Here is a 21,320-nt window from a genome sequence, read left to right on the forward strand (position 1 = left end):
GGAGGGAGCGGGGGGCTGGAAATCTTCCCCTCTCGTTTTTTTTTTAATTTTCCAAAACAAGGAACAGAGAAGGGGGCCAGGTGAGGATATTCCCTCCAAGGCCCAGTCCTCTGTTCTTAACGCTACCTCGCTAACGCGGGAAATGGCGAATAGTTTGAAAGAAAGAAAGATATATATATATATATATATATATATATATATATATATATATATATATAACAAGAATCAAATGCCTCTAAAAGAAAACAATCTTGTGGAAACTCACCATTAACTATGAACAGGGTCACAGTGGAGCAAGCAAATCTACCTGCAACCAAGTCCCAAGCCATTATAGGCAATTACCTGAGATGTGACTTAAGGTTTAATAGAGAACATTCTAAATCTGAGTCAACCACAAGACAGACATCCAACCCTGTTTCTTTGATCAACACTGAAACAACAATGCAAAACCTAAATGTAAAGAACATAAAGGAAAGATAGGAACAAATGCAATCCACTCCACATACTACATTCTTGGTCCTAGCCAAGGCAAGGTTCCTCTTGCCAAAAACATCAAAATTCATGGAATAGAAAGCAAAGCAATCAAAGTTTATAAGGTGAATTATACGGACATCATACACTCATGGATTTACTGATGGAAAGTTCCAGTCATGAAGCATGGTATATAGATGAATCCTCCTTCCTGTCACCCAGATAATGCAGTTGCCTATCCTAAACATGGACATGCTAGTTGTGCTGATGCAGAATCATCGACCTACCACTTAAGCTAAAGCACAGACTCATACCAGAAGCCATGACAAAGGACATGTTTCTTGCTGGGGGAGTTAAACCAACAAGAGAGAAAACACACAAAATGAAAGATTCAAGTTTGACAGGAAATGCTGATCTCATCAAAACCTTTGGAATTATCAGTAAGCATGATACAATTCCCCAAAATCTCCTATAAAGAATGTCTAGAGATTAGTTACAAAGGAAATGATATTACAACATGATCTCATGCTGTGAAAACCATACTAGGGATCACAAAGACTACGATATTCAAGATAAAATACTTAAAAGAAATAAGAAAAATGGCGGGGTTTAAATATCAGATATAAGAGAAGTCAAAACAATGGAATGATAGTTACAAAAGTTTGGAGTCACGCTTCTTCATGGTATGCTATGCCAATGCAAGAAAAGCAGGAAGAGTTTCTGTTTTTCATACAAAAGTAAAGCAGGAGCATGCTGAGGCATACCAAAATACAAGGCGAGATATCTGATCCATATGCCACGTTTGTGTCTGAAAAAATGGGTGGTTTTTGGACTGCACGTAAAAATATAAGCCATAGCAAGGGGCACAGGATTATAAATAGGTGAACCTGGTGATGAAAGAATGATGGGATCATCAAAAGTGGAATCAAAAGAAAAACAAGAGTGGCTCATACTGAAAGAAACACAGCTGAGTTGCAATAATCACAAATAAAAGGAAAAGCAAATCCAAAGACCAGAAATGGAATCAGAAGAAAAAGACACGTCACTCACATAAACAAGAGCTTGGCTTCAAGATAATTAGGTGAAAGAGGAGAGTTAAAGGAGGGAAAGTTCTCCAGGTCCACTTTGCCAGGCACCTTACGAATGCAGATAAACTGGTAGGTTTAGAAAATTGAGTAAGGTTGGTTGGAAACATTTTTCCATTTTTCAGCACACCCTCATGTGGACTGCTAGCATTCAATCCACAAACATACAATCTCTCCTTGTCGGGTTAAAATCCTGTTTTGTTTTTTCTTTTTACCAAACAACCCAGTTGAGGGCCAATTAGGCCTCCTGTTGTCTGTATTCCTCATGTAAACTCATGTAAACACATAACACCTGACAACACTTAACTCACATAACTCATTCTTTATAACTCTAGATCTTCCTGCGGTGAGCACTTTGTGCCAGACCTACCTTTTGGCAAAATGGTAGGAGGAACAGACAAGGATAGTAAGTGGGCACATTAGGCTGAAGCATTAGGTAGAAACAATGGCTAGAAGTAGTCAGTGGAAAATTAGGCAAGAGTATTAGTCAGAAGTAGCAGGTTGGAACAAAAGGTAGACAATACTAGGTAGAAGCAGTTGATAGGAAAATTAGGTACAAGCCTTAGGAGACACTTGACTACAGCTGCATTCTGCCAGTGGCCTGTTAAGGGTAGGGTACTAGAGGATAAGAAGCTGCACTGGGGTTCATCAGTTATGGAGACTCTATTGCCATCTCCACCCCCTTGAGGGAGTTCCCCGGAGGGAACATGCATCAGAGATATCCATAACAAATAGAATAGCAACAGTGATGTGGACAGGTGAAACAAATTTGTCAAAAATGATAATTTTGTACGTCAGTAATAAGCTACCTTATAACTTTCTCTTCTCTATCCTAAAGTTTAAATCATCCAGCCAACTCTCATAAGATTACTATATTTCAGTCCAGGAATCATTTTGGCTGCATGCTGGCATACTCATTCTGTTCTGTCATTTTCTCAATAGGGTGGCCAAAACTGAGCACAATATTTGAAAAAAGTAAATCCCTAATGAACTGTAAAAAGTGAAGAGTAATTCCCTGGAAGCAGCAAATCAAGTTGATTTGTTACCTATATCTTATTTGGAACATACACAAGCCAGATGTAATCTGATCAAGCTATGATCAGCAGTTCTCAATCAGCTTCTAGTTATTTCATTCACAGTTATCTCCAACAGGAAATCCCTCAACTTCCTGTAAGGGTCCCTACTTAAGACCAATACATGGCATAGTTAATATCTCACCATCCCCTTTATTCAAGTAACGTGACAGTGTTTTTCTACATTATGTTTATCATTACTTTAAGAGGTGCACTGAGACATATACTTACTCCTCTTGTTTCTTTGATATCATGAATCTCGTAGTATTTTCTCTGATTACCAGTATGTTTTCATGAAATAACAAACATTGGTGATAGCCTCCCTTTATCCATGGAGATCATAGAGAAAAAATGCTGACCACATATCTCCTGCGCATCGTCCAAGGCAGCTACAAGGCAAAAGCAGGAGGCTGTTTCCCCCATAGTTTTATTAATACTTTCTAAAAGCAGAAACAGAGAAAGGGGATCAGACAGAATTTTTCCTTATAGGCTCGGTCATCTATACCAGATGCTATCTTACTAAGACAGGAAACATAAAAATATCATTGGTTTGAAAAATAAAAGTCAAATAAAATTTGGAGTCTGCAAGGGGCTTGCTAATTCCATCCTATGATGCAAAAACAGAAATTTTTATTCATATCAGCATAATGAAAGTATCTAAGAAGGTGGGCACTTTATGAACTTCACATCTTCATGTGAAATAATTCACTACCTTCAGATGATAAAATCGGTAAGCCTATTTCATTTGATACATTCTTTCTACCATAAACAATAACACTTATAATGTTTAGCAAAAACATATAACCATTCAAAGAGTTTAAATTATATTTTCTAACCTATTATCAATATTCTTTATATTCTATGGTATCATTTCAGCTTCTAAGCCTGTGAGATCATGAAATCATTTCTGGAGAAAGGACCTGTGGTGTCTCCATCCAATCCCACCTCAATATGCTTGGCATTCAAATTTATGCTACAGCACTAGACCCCTCCCACCAAACACCAAAACCACTCCATAACTACCAACCCCCATATACAAATAAAAAGCTTACCCCTGCCTGATCCTCCAGCAACCTCTACTGACCAATCCCCCAACACCCAACAAATATAATAGTGATAAAACATACACAATTATATAATCAAACAGTCATAAAACAATATCCCTCTCAACTCAGTTTTAAACTCCATCCCTCCAGACATACTCCCATTAGAAACCACACTCCCCAAAGACGAGTCACACTCTCCCATCTATGACTGGACATCACCTATCCCTACAAAACTACAAGCACTGCTTCAATGTACTCCATGACCCTTCATGCCCACAATGCAACTACCATGATGAATACACCAAACACTTATTAATCAACTGCCCTGAATTCTCTGCACGGACTTGCACACATCACTACACTTCATGACATATGGTCCCACCTCTTAGACATAGCTGGCATCTTGAGCACTGCTAGACCTTCATGGAGAGGAAGGATTAAATATGGACTAAATCAGAGCATGTGAAGCAGCTGAAGTCCCAGAAAGGTCTTTGGGGCTTGCATGTGAGTGGGGGCTGTGGTTTCAGTGCATTACACATGTCAGCTAAAGAATGGATGTGAGTGACTGAGACTTCTCCTCAAGTGTTCCTGGTGTTACCTCACTCATGTGGAAATGGCAGACAAGTATGTGAAAAAGAAAAGAAAAATATAAATATACAGCTAGAGAATGGATGTGAGCAAATGTAGCCTGTCTTCATCTGTTCCTGGTGTTACCTCACTAACACAGAAAATGACTGACAAGTTTGAAAAACAAATATTTTTTTCTACTTGACTGTCGTTTCCCATGTTAGCGAGGTTGTGCAAGGAACAAATGAAGAAAGGATGCATTTGCTCACATCCATTGTCTAGAGATCATGTGTAATGCACTGACACCACAGCTCCCCATCCACAACCAAGCCCCAAAGAACTTTCCATGGTTTAACCCAGACATTTCAAATGCCCTGGTTCAAACCACTGACAGTATGTAAACCCCAGTATACCACATCATTCCAATTCACTCTATTCCTTGCGCGCCTTTCACCCTCCTGTATGTTAAGGCCCAGATCACTCAAAATCTTTTTCATTCCATCCTTCCACCTCCAATTTGGTCTCCCGCTTCTCCTTCTTCCCTCCATCTCTGACACATACATCCTCTTCGTCAATCTTTCCTCCCTCATTCTCTCCATGTGTCCAAACCATTTCAAAATATCCTCTTCTGCTTTCTCAACCACACTCTTTTTATTACTACACATCTCTCATATCCTTTCAGTACTTACTCCATCAAACCACCTCACACCACATATTGTACTCAAACATTTCATTTCCAATACATCCACCCTCCTCCGCACAACCCTATCTTTTCCTTCAAACATACCCATTTCTGCCCTCCGAGATAACGTTCTCGCCTTCCACACATTCTTCAATGCTCCCAGAATTTTCGCTCCCTCCAACACCCTGTGACTCACTTCCGCTTTCATGACTCCATCCACTGCCAAGTCCACTCCCAAATATATATCCCTGGAGATGGGGGAAAACGAATTCTACCCACATATTCCCTGCGTGTCGCAGGTGACTAATAGGGACAGGAGCAGGGGGCTGGAAACCCTCACCTTCTTGTATTTCAACTTTTAAATGATGGAAGAGAAGGAGCCTAGCCAGGAGTTCTCATCTTCCTCAAAGGCTCAGGTTAGAGTATCTGAATGTATGGATATAACAAAGATAAGAAAGACAGGAGAGGTAGGTATTATGTTTGAGGAGAGGAAACTAGATGCTATAGCTCAGAATGAAACAAAACTTAAGGATACCTAAAAAGAATGGTTTGGGAATGGCTTAGACAAAGAGCTAAGGAAGGGGTAGCACTACTGATGAAGCAGGAGTTGTGGGAATGTGTGAAAACAAAGTAAATGAAAGTGAGCTCCAGATTAATGTGGGTAAAAATGAAAGTCAATTATGAGACATAGGTGAATTTTTGTGGTTGCTATACCTGACCACGAGAAGAATCATTAGAAGTAAGTGTTTTGAGAGCAGCCGAATGTACCAGCAGGTTTGATGCTCAAGACCAATATTAGTGATGGGTGATGTAACTGTTAAAGTGAGTGATAAGGCAGTTGTGGGTTCAAAAGGGGGAATGGGGTATTCAGTAAGATGAATGGCAATAGTGAACAGCTTGTGGAGTTGTTTGCTGAAAAAGGATTGGTGATTGGGAATACCCTTATTCAAAAATAGGGAAATACATAAGTACATATATGTTGTTGAGTAGGAAAGATGATCAACAGGCATTACTGGATTGCATACTACTTGACAGACATGCAAGAGAGACTTGAATATGAGTGTGCTGATAGGGGCAGAGGGTGGGGTCTTATCATTACTATACATGGTGGGGGTGAAGGGAAAGATCTGTAGAGATTTTTGGAGAAGTGAAAATGATATGAGTGAGAGGAGGGTGGTGAAAATAAGCAAGCTTGGAAAACGGAGCTTGTGTGATGAAATACCAGGAGAGACAGTGTAGAATGACTAAGGGTGAAAGTTAAATGAAACAAGGGGATCGAGTGGGGGATGGAAGGTATTTAGGGAAGCAATGATGGCACGTGTAAGAGAAGTGTGAAGCATGCAGAAGTTGGGTTGGTGAGAAAGGGTAGTGGGTGGTGAGATGACAAAAGTAAAATGCTTGTGAAAGAGAATGAGACAGGTGTATGGGTGGTACTGACAAGGGGGAAGGGACAGTGATTCGGAGATATACAGGAGATAGTGGCAAGATTCAATAGGAAGGTGCAGGGTCAGAAAAGGATGACAAATGAAAGTTGATGTGAGCAAATATCAGCAAACTTCAGAGAATGAGATGGTTTGGAATGAGGTTAATAGTGCAAGAAAAACATGAGAACAAATGGGAACACAAGTGAAAGGGGAAAATGGGGATATGGTAACAGGTAGTGATGAGGGGAAGAGAAGATGGAGCAAGTACAATGAAGGACTGCTTAATGTCTTTGAGAACAGGGCGGCAGATGTAGGGTATTTAGGTCAGGGAGCTATGTGAAGTGAGAGACAAGTCACAAGTGGTTTGGTGAAGAGAGAAAGAGTGATGAAAGCATTATGTAAGAGGAAATGTTGCAAAGCAGCTGGATGAATGGAACTGCAGTTGAGTTTCTTTTGAATGGGGTTACTGTTGTTAACTGGTAAGTTAGGATTTTCAGTGTATGCATGGATTGTGGTGAGGTGCCTGAGGACTGGCAGAATGCATGTATAGTGTCATTGTATACCTGCAAGGGGGAGAAAGATGAGTGTTTATATTACATACGTATAAGTTTGTAGAGGGCATCTGGTAATTCGTATGTAAGATTGGTGATCGAGAGGATGGTGGCATGAACAGATGAGAATGGGGAGGAACAATATGGTTTCAGGAATGGCAGTGAATGTATGGATTAGGTGTTTATTTTGAAAAATGTGTTGTGACTCCATTGTGATATTTGCATCACTGATATGAAAGGTCTTGATAAATCAGTGTCTGTAATGTGGTAGGAATGGGTGATGTCTACAGCAAGGACAAGAAAATGTAAGTCATATATATCTGTGGATATGTATGTTTGGTGGGTTGGTGTTGAACCCCTAAACAGCCCAGCCCTGGAAAGTTTGAGATGGTCCCCAGGACCAGGGTTTAAAAAAATCCTCCCAATCAATAGAAAATATAAAAAAAGTTAAAGAAAAACAAAAATATGGAAAGTTATCCATATTTGTTCTTATATAAGCATTTAAATTTGGCATTCCATGAAACAGTGCAAACTCAGCTTATTAGGGGTTTGCTGACTACTGCTGACTCATGCATCTTCATCTCTTTACCACTAACAGGTGATTTCCGACACACTTGGAACTACTTACAGTGTTAACAGTTTAACCTCCAGTGATTCATTTCGCTACAGTCAATGCACCCAAGACTATCACTAACTAGTTGATGTGGATCATACGTCAGAGCTATAACTTCCCCAACATGTTATAAGGGTAACTGAAAGACTTGGATTCTTTCCCAATGCTAACTGTAGTAGTTTGTGACACAGAGCATCTACACATACTGAGAAAGCATACCATTAAATTTCAATGATGGCAGGAAAAGGCGTCCCATAAAAGTACATCTATGGTCCCCACAGGGTTTGATGATGTGATATACGAGTAACTATAACTATTATTTTTCCTCTAGCACTAGGTTGATTACGGTTGCCTGTGATAAAAGGCACCTCCAAATGCCAAAAAAGCAGGAAGAAGTAATCCATGGGTAAGGTCTCCATACCATAGAATGTACAAGTACAGCTGGGGCCCTTTAGGGTTTCATGAGTGTCGTCTCAGCCATTTCAGTGTATATGTTTTTTCAGTGTTGCAAGTGTCTGTGTGTGTGTGTGTGTGTGTGTGTGTGTGTGTGTGTGTGTGTGTGGGGGGGGGGGGGGGGGGGGGGGGAATCTATGGGTATGGGCTGCTAATGTGTCAAGAAGAGGTAAGCTTTTTATTTTGAAGTATCTAGTACTCTTGCAAAGAACTGTGTGCCAAGTATATTCAGGTGAAACTGAACTGAGAGGATCTTAATTTTACTGGGTAGGTGTTGAATGTTTGCAGTTGCTAATGCTCTCTATTCTATGGTCTGCAGCTTTGCTATATCTGCTTCAGACAGGTGGGTGAAGCATAGTTCAGAGTGGAGAGGGTGAATTGGGTGTAGAGATACTAAGAGATTCTTTTTCTTGTCCAAATTTGGTATAATATCATTTACTTCTCTGAGGGCATTTAGTCTGTTTGTTAATTTTGTGTTGATATTTGGGTTGTGGGAGTAAATGTCAAGTGTGTGTGTTGTAAGAAATACCCAGAATAATTGGCGTTTTGTTGACTGGGAGTGACTGGTCATGAAAGTCAAAGGACAATGCATGTTGGATTCAATTCTGTCCGAGCCTAAAAGGGTGATCTCTGTGGAAACAGGTAATGTATAACCCTAGGACCCCTCTTATGGAGATCCTGCAGCTCCAAGGCTGCACCAATAACACCTTGACTGAAAAGTTGCCTTCAACAATGAATGCAGTCCTATTGAGGACAAATAGAACAAAGCTACAAACCACACAAAGCAAAGCACTCAGAATAATCAATGACTGCCTAGCAACCACAAGCACTCATCACCTACACGATGAAACACTGTACCAAAACAATTCCACTTCAACATGCTTAGAACTCAATTCTTTGCTGCAGTACTAGAACCTTCTCATCCAAACCATTCCATAATTAACCATCAAACCCCAAGAAGAGATGGAATACTGACCTCTGCTTCACACTTTAAAAACCTATACTCACAAATCCCTCCTCCCCCCAACAAACAAAAATATAGTAAAGCATACAGCATACAAACCAAGTTGACCCAACAAGCACAAAAAACTTGTTTTCCCATCCTAATCTTAAATACTATCCTATCAGGCATACATCCAACAGAAACTACAAATCCCAGACATATCACAAGGATCCTTATACCCACAATGCAACTACCAAAATAAAGACATGGAACACTTATTGCTCAATTTCCTTGCACTCTCCCCACACAGACAAACAAAGCACATCACCACACTTAATGACCTGTGATCCCACCCTGTGGATGTGGTCTGCTTTCTGATCACTGTGGGAGCCTTACTGAAGATAAAATGGTCTCCTAGGGTAGGAAGGGAAAGTTGTATATGTATCAATAAATTGAGATGATAGCAAAGAAGACTAGCAGGCATCTCAGAAGTCAAGAACAACAGACAAAATTTAAACTTACCTCTAGTTCAACAAATGTTCAATACACAAACAATGAACATACATACACGAGTGAGAAATACTCAAGTATTTCTATGCTAGTTCATGTCCTACAGGCTGAACATTTGTTGAGCTAAAGGTAAACAGTGAAATCTACCTATGGGTTCAGGTTCTTTGGACAACATGAAGAGCACAACATCCATTTTCAAATATACAGAATGACATCATCATAGCACGAATAAATAATTTCTTTGACATGATTTCTAAATCAAAATAATCTATCAGACTGCTCACTTAGGCAATTTAGAATACGCATTTTAAATGTATAAACCTATACACTAAGAATCCATTCTGCAGTCATCTTGATATCAATCAATATCAATTTGACTAATTTCAGATTTCCTTAGAACAATGAAAGTACTTAGAAATTGCTGATACCATAACAACTGAACCTTCTGATTATCAACAGAGTACAGTGTAACATCATCTATATTATCATTATCTTATCTTGAATCTCTGAATGCATAACAATGATTATGCATTACAATGTTATAATACACATGATGTATATTTAAACAACAGAGGTATAAATCATACGTAAACCATACTAGATCTATATTGACAAAACCAAATAGAAGCAGGAGGCACCTAAATTGCGCAATAACCTGTCATAAACAAAAATACTCATCAGTCTCCAAAAAATCATTTCCCTATGATACTTATCTTTGCCTTATATAGATGGCACTTCAGCCAGCCACCATTTGCATATGACAGCAAGGAACAATTATGGCAGGATAAAAAAAAGAACAAATCAACTTTGAGAAGAATATTGTGGACAAGGCTGGATAACATCCAAAACTCTTCCATAAATTCATTAGGAGTAAATTGTCAGTTAAGCAGCTAATCAGTCTATGAGATTCAATGGAGAGAGTTGCAGACAATGATAAACACATATATAAGGAAAATGAGAAGAGAGGACTGCATCAACTTACAAGGGGACCTAAACAGATGGCAAAGTTGGTCTGAAATTCAAACCAAGCAAATATCAAGGAAGCTGGATATAAACTGCAGGAATCTCTGCGTGAGAGGGACACGGAAGTTGAAATCATCCTCAACCTGTCGCCAGAGTCCCACATCACAAGAGCATGTAAGGAGACAAACTGTATGCCGGCAAACATTAGAATAGCATTCAAGTATATGGAAAAGAAAATATTCTCAGATTTGGTTCTTGTACCTAAAGAAGCAAAACCAGCTAATAGAGAAGGTCCAGATGAGAGCAACAAAGATAGTATGAGAATTAAGAGAACAGCATTACCGAGAAAGGCTCAAGACCTTAAATTTGCACATATTGGAAGACAGAAGAGTGAAGGGTGACCTGATCACAACATTAAGTATTCAAATCAGATTGATGATGCAGAGAGTGAAGAGTTCTTCAAAAGATTTATGGATAAAGTAACCAGAGGACACACGAAATATGGCAAAAAATTTGTAAAAAAAAAAATGAAGAAGTACTTTTATGGTAAAAGGTGGATAAAAAATAATCTAAAAAAGGGCCTGGTAAATGCACAGAGCATCCAGAAGTTTGAAAGGCTGTATGATAGCAGAAAAAAGTCCATGAGAGTGGGGCCCCATGAGCGTAAAATTTCCTCCCCATACAGTACAAATAGATAATTGCACACACACACACACACACACACACACACACACTTTGACACATGCATGAATCATGACATAATGTCCTGCACACAATTTGGTCGTGGCAGGACATTAAAAACAGAACCATATGAATATAATAATGAAGTTAAACATATTAGTTCTGTACCAATAGTTCTTTTACATACAAATAATTTTTCTTGAGGCTTAGAACAGTAGTCATGAATACCGCAACTTGCTTAAAAGCAATATCCTTGCAGTTCCAACACTCGAGCTCTTAAAAATCTGATTCACTTATCCTATACATAGCCTGTAATAATGCAATGCAAACTTCTCAAGTTGGTCTACTATATACAGTGACCCACCTCTATCAACCCAGCAAAACAATACCTCTGAAATCCAATGGTGTGATATCAACAATACACCTTAAGCATTTGGGGACCAAGTCTCTTCAAACCCTTGCCTGCAGTCATCAGAAATAACAAGGGATGCAAAGCGAAGAAGTTTCAGAATACCCCAGAGAAATGTTTATAAAGTGTACCAAATCAGTCAGGATATGGAGGATGCATGGGCCTGCAGGCTGTGGCTTCCAACAGCTTGGTCGACCAACAACCCAACCCACTTGAGAAGGCACATATACTTCCTGATGCTTCTGAAAGATGGAAGCCTTCAAAGAAGGAAAAATATTCCTCTCTTATGAAATGGAAAAATATCTCATAAGAACAAGAAAACAACAAATAAAGTAAAGTATGCCTCAACTTTCCCTAAGAAAAATAAAAACTTCTGATGGCAGTCTACTGCTGAATGAGCACTTAGCACTGCACCACTTGGTATCAACATGTCTCGACCCTTACCACCTCATTCATATAATGTTTAGATGCCCTAACTTCTTTTTAACAACAAGTGGGTTATTAACTTGAGTGGTAGGCTCCTCATTGCTATGAAGCAAATACTACTCAGTATCATCTAAACTTGGTTGTCTTTTGTAAAATGCTCCCCACACCTTGTCTGAAAGGTACCTCAGTTCCTCCCATGCAAATGATTCAAAGGCCACAACCATTTTGTGCATCGACTACAGATACCTGAAATTTGACAAATGACAAGAACACACAAGTTGTACGTCTACATTAGGCTCTCTACCACTAAACATATTGAGTACAGTACTGTACAAAGCTTTACATTAAAGTTAATAGTTAAATGACTCATGGTAAAAGAAAAAGTGGAAAATCTCACTTAGTTCATCATCATGCTTCTCCACTGTTCTACTCTGCTACACCATACTCAATACACATATGCATAAACAACCATTACACCAACTTAATCTTACACTCTACTCCAAAAGATGCACCGAACTGAAGCTACAAACCCTGACAAACACGAGTCATACTCTCCCATCAGCACTCTGGGTATCATCCACCACCACAACATTACAAACATTTAATCAACTGAAAACATCAGACGACTCGACATGCCCAAAATGCAAATTCCACACTGAAGATGCCCAACACCTCAACTTCTCTGCACCTACCCTAAACATGATATATAAATGCATCATCATCGTCACACTTCATAACATATGGTCCAAGACAGTGGATACTGACTAATTTCCCAAGCACTACAAAGACCCCATAATAGGGGTTCTGGAGTTGCAAGAATTAAGTTATACCTACACCGAATAACTGTGATTGGGTCTGTATTTTCTTATATGAGGTATTGTTACCATTTGGACATCCAGCATATTTTGTAAGGTTAAGTTTGTAAGTTTGGTTTATATGGATATTACAACAGCTTTTAAAGCAGTAAGCAATGAATCTTCAAATTCTTGCCCACACTATTAAGGGCAATTAAAATTTTAGTCCTTGACAAAAAAAATGAAAAACCCATGGTTCCCTTGAAATCAACAAATCTATCTACCTTTCTATCTATCTATCTGTCTTTTCTTTCAAACTATTCGCCATTTCCCGCATTAGCAAGGTAGCGTTAAGAACAGAGGACTGGGCCTCTGAGGGATCTATCTATATATATATATATATATATTCACTACTCATCTAAAGATTTTCTCAAGGTCTCCTCATAGGTTATACAGTACATTTAATTGCTAAATTTTCCACAAATACACACATAGGAACATACAAGCCACAGAAAAAGTATCTTATATTCCTCATTTCCACTTCATCTCAGTCATTAAACAGATGATCAAGTCACCAATTTACATATAACACCATAAAACATGGCACTAACGTATTTTAATAAAAAAGACCTTTGGCTATACAATCAACTCAACAATAAACGAGTGAAATAAACAGCATGAAGCACCTCTGTTTGCTCTGTTAAATAACAGGCTGTTTGCCTGGTTTCTGTTACTATGTAGGTGGGAGCAACAGGAGAGGACAGATGACCAGGTGCCCAGACAATGGCACCTTCTGATGACCTTACACGAAGCCCCTGCAGTCGCTCATCCCACTGGTATCCATGACACATGAACTATACTTCAGTGCAAAGTGTCTCATTTTGTTACCCTCAGTCAAATAACCTTGAAGTCAATTTTTTTAGCTCAGGAAATGGGCGGGGATCTCATCAACCTACCTTGCAAGTGGTCCTGATCTCCTCGCTTTAGAGCTTAGTATCTTCTCCACCACTTGAAAGTTGCCATTCCGAGCAGCTTCTAGTAACTCGGCGTCCTTACCCATTTTAGTTTATTATCTACAACACATTTCTGGGTTATTTATGGAATATATACACTCTAATTCGTCAAAAGCATTGATCAACAGCAGCCATCACTGACAACTGATGGTGCTGCCATCTAGGGGCTCAAAAATACATCGGGTGATACCTACGAAGCTATCTACTCCAATGACTGAATTACTATTATTCACATATTTCTCCTTTACTCATAAATGACGACCAGAAATATAAATAGAATAACTAATTTTAATATTAATTTTTATTAGTATTGTGTAAATTATACCAATGAAGTATTTTCATGTTTGAAATAAGTTGTCTTCGCAAGTATTGTGGGCGACCTCGAGTAGTGTTGTCCAATCAGCTGATTAAGGATGTAAACAGACGCAGTAGCAGTCATACCTTCTTCATCTTTGCTGGTTAAAAATCCTTTGGATTTTGTACTGACCATGTCATGATGAAGTACCGAGGTGGCATTGTTGCTTACTGTGTCTATATATGTCTCTTGTGTTATAGTTTTGGTGATATATCCGGTGGGGATGTAACCGTGGAACAAGTCAAAGATCGTTCATCACTACCACTTGAGGAAATTCCTGCCATTAACGGCAGCACAGGTTTTAAGGGCCCTGTGAAGCCGAAGGAAGATATGGGGATATGTGAAAGTAACAGCGGTATGTATAAAAACGGAAGTTTTATACCTCTGTGTAGTGATCTGTATCTTGGTAGTATGCAATATCGACAGCAGTTAGTTTTGTAGAGTCGGAATGTTGCTGTAGTGTTTGGGCCAACTGTAGTCTACATACAGGCTATCCTATGGTTTTTATGACAGCTTGTAACTATAGAAACAATGACTACTACCAGCTTGGCTCTCAGGGATGTATGACATTCTGTTTAGCTTTCCGTATATTTCGATTTTTGCTATTGTAGAAATGTTGTTGCAGTTATAAAGATTTCTGTGTGTGTATATATATATATATATATATATATATATATATATATATATATATATATATAAATTCTAACAAGTGAAAAGATGAAGTTCAATTTTCGCATGAAAATTTGAGTCCAGTGGTAGTTAGCAGAGGACTCTTACCCATGGTCATAATGAAGTACATTGATAATGAAGTCAAAGTACTCAAACTAATCATCCTTATATGGACTACCTATCATTTAAGCCCTAACTGATAGTTTGTGACATCATATATATTGATACAGCAACTCCTACCAACAATTCATCCCTTATTGACTGATTTGTGACCCTTCCTTTTGCTGCTATTGTCGTATCCATAAACACCCTTGTTCCACATCGGTGTAGAGGAAAGTGAGTGGATGATGTTATAGAAAGTTAGTTAATAGTAGAAATGGAGAATGAATGGATGACATGTGTGGAAGAGAGGGATTAACTAATATGAGTAAAGAGTGACAGGATGTTAGATGTGCAGGAGAATGAAAGGATGATGAGCAGAGAGACTGAGTAGGTGGTGAATTTGGAGGAGAGTGAGTGAATGATGATGAACAGGAGGGTAAGTAGATAAAGAACACAAAGGAAAGCAAAGCGTAAGGAAACCAAATTTTTCAACTCTACCGCATCCACTTTCACATCTTCACCCACATCCTTAACCTCGGAGCTCCCAGCCAGTGATATTTTGGAGGTGGGTCAAACCTAAAGCTGGATTCTGTTGTTGGAGCACCAATTGGGAATCAGTTGGTGGTATGTAGAGGAGGGAACCTGCACCACAGACATATCCAGCTAAAGATGGCTTAACTTGTGACTAACCATATAGAGTTTGAGTGGGCTAATTTCTAAGATGAGGAATGGTATTTTGTATTTACTGAAACCAGGTATAAAAGACAAAAATTACCTTATAAACGATGACCTGGAAAAGACGGAGGTATTATCCCAGTATCGCCACAGTCTTTATCAGGGAACTAGAAGGAAGCTGGGATCTCCCTGAAATTACGAAACGCTAGATGCAATCTTGTGTGCGATATGAGTGAAGCATCTTTACTAAAACTGTTGAATGATATTAAGGTATGTAAGTCACCATGACTTGAACAAGTACAGCTGAGGGTGTTGTTCAAGATGAAAAGTAATACTGTCAAACCATCAGCTATTTAATATTTCATTATAAGAGCAGGAACTTTACTAGGTGAGTGAAATGTGTAATGTTAGGAAATGTTAGGAAACCTCACAGCCATGCATAAGAAGGATAACAAGAAAACAGCAGAAGATGAAAGACCTGTGATTCTTACTGGTGTGATTTTCAAGGTACTGGAAACTAGTGAGAGATGCTACAGCAAATTATTTGAAATAAGTCAATTTTTCTTATGAACTTGCAGTTTGCTTTATGAGTGGAATATGTACAGGACTTCAACTTATACAAGTATTAGATAGATAGACTGAAATCCCAGATGTGAGAGGTTGTATAAACAAAATTTAGTCATTTTTTAAGGCATTTGATACAGTTTCGTATGGGAGGATAATGCATAAACTGGAGTACTGTGAAATGGTCCCATTCTAAGATGGATATAGGCTTTTATGATTGATAGATTACTGAAAGGTATTGTAAGTGACAAATTGTCAGAGCGGAAGTCTTGAATGGAGTACATTAAGGTTCTGTGCCTTGAATCATATTTTTTTGTAATGTAATACTCTACCTGAAGTTGTTCAGGATTGTGAGATGTACTTGTATCTTGACCACATGAAACTGTTTAAGAATATATTAGACACAGAGGATTGTCATGTAAGAATATATTAGACACAGAGGATTGTCATGTAAGAATATATTAGACACAGAGGATTGTCATGAATAATTTTGTACAGGTAAACTTCTGAATTACTAATGAAGCTTGAACTGGACAAATGTGTAGCCATGCATATTGTAGGGACCAAACTACTTGACATGACAGACTTTAAGGGGCCAGAGAAACACAAGCTTAGATTGATTTCTAAGGAAAAGGAATCGGGGTCATTACATGTAACAAATTAACTTTCTCTAGCCATATGTCTGGGAAATTAACTTTGAATTCTACCTCTGTATTCCCTGCCTGTTGTAGAAGGTGACTTAAGGGGAGGGAGTAGAGGGTTGGAAACTTCCTCTCCCCCCAATCTTGTATTCCAGTTTCTAAAAGTGTTCATCCTCCTTGAAGGCTCAGACTGAAGTGTCTAAATCTGTGTGGATGTGGATGTAACCAAGATGAAAAGAGAGACAGGTAGTATGTTTGAGGAAAAGAGCCTGGAAGTTCTGGCTAAGTGAAACAAAGCTCATGGGCGATGGAGAAGAATAGTTGGGAAATGTCTTCACCGTATAGTCATGGGTTTGTTTGAGGGCATGAGCTGAAGAGTGGGTAGCACTACTACTGAAGCAGGAGTTGTTGAAGTGTGTGAAAGAGTGTAAGGATGTGAGCTCCAAACTGATGTGGGTAACATTGAAGTGAAATCTAGCAAAGTTGGGTGAGGATTTCATGAGCTCGTTGAATCATAGATATATTTATTTAATGAACATTCACATTTGTTAACCCAACATTTTCTATGAGCTTCAGAGCCTTCTCCATTGTCAACCTATTTATTATTTCAGAATGAGAAATAATGCCGTAGATCATGCACCAATACTATACTAACAATGCAAAAAAATGTAATTCATATTCTAAAGCCTTTATTATAAAAGGATGGAGCTAGACTGTTCTTTTACCAATAGGTGATCTTTGTAATTGAAACAGAGACACATTTCATCAGTTTTGTTTATTTTGGTTCATATCAAGTAAACTATTCCCATCTTTTGATTGCTGTGTTGCTACAAAAATATCTATACAAAGATTGGACTTATTTTTCAGTTAGTGCTTGCTGCAAATTAGCTTCAGACAGTATATATTTTTGGTAAGCTGATACTGATTCACACTATTGAATCTTGGTGTCTAACTTGATGTTTTCCTCGAGAAATCCTGCCCAGAGATTTTGAGTGATAAACTAAGACAGCCATCATGCAAAAATGTGGGAGTCCTCACTTTCTTAGTAGTTTGGCATGTCTTTCATTAGTGAGGTAGCACAAGGAACAGACAAAGAAAGACCTCATTCACTCATGTCCAATTTTCACCTGTCCTATGTAATGCATGAAAACCACATTTCTCTGTCCATTGCTAGGCCCTACAGACCTTTCCTTGGTTTCCTCTGGCTGTTACAGATGCACGGGTTGAGACCATTGATAGCACATTCCCCCCTGTACACCACATCACTTGAGTTCACGCTGTCCTGTGCACAGCATTTACCCTCCTGCATGTTCAGGCACCAAGCCCTCAAAATCTTAATCACTCCAACCTTCGATCTCCAATTCAGTCATCCCCTTCTTTTTGTCCCCTTCACTTCTGACACATATATCCTCTTTGTTAACTTCTCACTTATTCTCTCCATATTCCCAAACCATTTCAAAACACAATCTACAGCTCTCTCAACCATGCTATTTTTATTACCCTTAAGATTACTTAGTTGGTCAACCCTACTCACACCATATATAGTCCATAGACATTTCATTTCTAACACACTAACCCTCTTCTATACGTTTTTATTTATGAAGTGTGTCTCACATTGACACAACACCACTGAGACTATTATACATAACTTCAAAAATACCCATTTTCACCCTCCCAGATAGTGACTTTTTTTTCACACATTCCTCAATACCTCCAGAATCTTTGCACTCTTTACTCACCCTGTGACTCGCCTGAGCTTCTGTGATTCCTTTCAGTCATGTCCACTTCCAGCAGTCTGAAGCACTTCACTTCCTCGAAGTTTTCTCTATTTAAAGCCACATGCCAACTAATCTGTTCTTCTCTAGTGCTAAACCTTGCTTTTATTCACTTTCACCCTCAACTTCCTCCTTTCACACACTTTCTTAAACTCAGACGCCAACTTCTGCAGTTTCTCTCTCATATTTGCCACCAATGCCATGACATCAGGAAGCAACAACTGGTTCATCTCCCAGGCCCCTCACCCCCAAGAGACTTCATGCTCATCCTTCTCTCCAAGACCTTTGTATTTACATTTCACTCCACTCCACAAGGTATCACAAGGTAACATCATATACCCCTGCTGTAAATGCACCTTCACCTAGGGCAACTTTCCCTCTTCTCAATCCAGCTCACACACATGCCTCATTCCCTTGTATGGGTTTATCCCTCCCCTTTTTTTTTTTTTCCATAACATAAATGTTATTTTACACTGAACAATTGCAATCCATCTTTTACACAAACAGTTATACATTCTATACCAGTTGAACAGAAGTATAAAGTACAAGGAAAAGTGAAGTTAAGACAGTCAAACTTATCTAAGCCACTACTTGGGGCTCCAACATAACAGCCCCTCTAGCGTACATCATTTTAACGTAGATGGCTGTTCTACTTTACCACTTAAATATGTCACAGATATTTCCATAACATAATCAGCTGCTAAGTCTATACTATTATGAAGGGGAATACTCTATGTAAGCTTGCATAGAATGTACACTGAATGAATATACTTGACCAGGGGGTTATAATAATTAAACAACAAAGTCCCATATGGGCTTAGATATTTCTGTCTGGGTAGCTCATCTATATAGGTTTTACCCAGTGCCCAGAAGTAGGCTTGTGAGCTGATCAGTGGCATAAGAGTGCTTATGGATCCCAAACCAAGTTGTGAGAATAGAGATGAGCTCCCCATTATCAGCAGAACTTGTACTTCATGAAAGTTGTAGTTCTGTTCTCAATGAAAATCTTGGATCTGAATGCAAAGAAAACCTCGGATTGAAGAAGATCATGTAACATCACGTTCAAACTGAACAAGTTAGAAAATGATACTCTTCATAAGAAATAATGTGCCAATGTTATTTGATGGGAACCCCATGTTGTTGTATGGGTGACTAAGATTGATTTTTGTGAAGATAAAAGTATGATTAGGGATTTAACAAAGTGGAGAAAGAAGTCCATAGATATGAAGTTTGAATAATTGATGAACTAAAAAGAAATATTATTGTGAATGTTTAGTTGTACAATGTGTTATCAAGGAGAATCAAAGTAGTTAAAGTAACTTTCATCACACCTTAATCATATCTGAAATATTGCAGAGAGAATTTACATAAATAAAAACCCTACAGTACATGGTTACGGTGATTAGGTCTGGTATTCTGTATGGGGGATAGCAAAAATTATGGAAGGATAGAGTGTTTAATTCAACAGTAATTGTAAGAAAAAGTTCAGTATATAATGAAAATTTCTTGCCATCAAACATGGCTGTCTACCAATATCTCTAATGGGAAATTCCCCATGGGAGATGATGACAGAAAAGTTTCCCAGATTTCTTGTTGAAACCTGACTTCCTAGTATTCTCCATCCTCTTCAGTTTTCCTGAATCTTTCCCCATCATATTCCTTCATTTTCTCCTTTTAGAATGCCAGCTGTCTTCCCTGTATTCTTTCTCCTTCACTATCATTCTTGACTATTTATGTCAATTTCATGCATCCCTCCTAAAGTTATTTTTTTGACCCACTCTGTGACACCACACCCCTGTTTTCTCTCTCTGACATTGAACATCTCTACACATCAGCATTATCTTGCTGCATTTTCTAACACTGCAAGTATGCTTTGGATGGTTCGTTGTTGCTGCGTGAATCATAGATGCTGCTGCTTCATTCTGTGTCTGTATTTCATAGATAAGGATTGAAAGAACTGCACTGACCCTCATTCCTTTTTGTGTTGCCCCTATAGCATGACAAACTTGGAAATTGCTTTGTTTGTAGTCATCATCATTAATCTGTCCATTTTCCATCTGTCACTGGGAGTTAATCTTTAACCCACAGATTCACCTTGGTCTTAACTTGAAAAGTCTAAATTACATACATATTAAACTTCATAGATTGCTGGATTTCCCAGCACCTAGATAGTTTTAAAGCCCATATGTAGCATTTATGGATCTGGAGAAGGCATATGATAGAGTTGATAGAGATGCTCTGTGGAAGGTATTAAGAATATATGGTGTGGGAGGAAAGTTGTTAGAAGCAGTGAAAAGTTTTTATCGAGGATGTAAGGCATGTGTACGTGTAGGAAGAGAGGAAAGTGATTGGTTCTCAGTGAATGTAGGTTTGCGGCAGGGGTGTGTGATGTCTCCATGGTTGTTTAATTTGTTTATGGATGGGGTTGTTAGGGAGGTAAATGCAAGAGTTTTGGAAAGAGGGGCAAGTATGAAGTCTGTTGGGGATGAGAGAGCTTGGGAAGTGAGTCAGTTGTTGTTCGCTGATGATACAGCGCTGGTGGCTGATTCATGTGAGAAACTGCAGAAGCTGGTGACTGAGTTTGGTAAAGTGTGTGGAAGAAGAAAGTTAAGAGTAAATGTGAATAAGAGCAAGGTTATTAGGTACAGTAGGGTTGAGGGTCAAGTCAATTGGGAGGTGAGTTTGAATGGAGAAAAACTGGAGGAAGTGAAGTGTTTTAGATATCTGGGAGTGGATCTGGCAGCGGATGGAACCATGGAAGCGGAAGTGGATCATAGGGTGGGGGAGGGGGTGAAAATTCTGGGGGCCTTGAAGAATGTGTGGAAGTCGAGAACA

At 38.8% G+C, this 21,320-nt stretch overlaps 1 protein-coding gene across 1 annotated transcript in view; it reads left to right on the forward strand.

The window, feature by feature from the left end:
- The first annotated feature begins 14,094 nt into the window (after nt 1-14,094).
- The window catches only part of LOC139756137 (transmembrane 7 superfamily member 3-like), a 39,246-nt gene continuing 32,020 nt past the window's right edge, over nt 14,095-21,320 (forward strand). Inside the window, exon 1 of the mRNA XM_071675247.1 lies at nt 14,095-14,414. Coding sequence (XP_071531348.1) covers nt 14,198-14,414 — 217 coding nt within the window. The 5' untranslated portion in view covers nt 14,095-14,197. The remainder of the gene's footprint in view (nt 14,415-21,320) is intronic.

The sequence above is a fragment of the Panulirus ornatus genome, chromosome 20 (assembly GCF_036320965.1).
Source record: "Panulirus ornatus isolate Po-2019 chromosome 20, ASM3632096v1, whole genome shotgun sequence".
In the NCBI taxonomy this organism is placed as follows: Eukaryota; Metazoa; Arthropoda; class Malacostraca; order Decapoda; family Palinuridae; genus Panulirus; species Panulirus ornatus.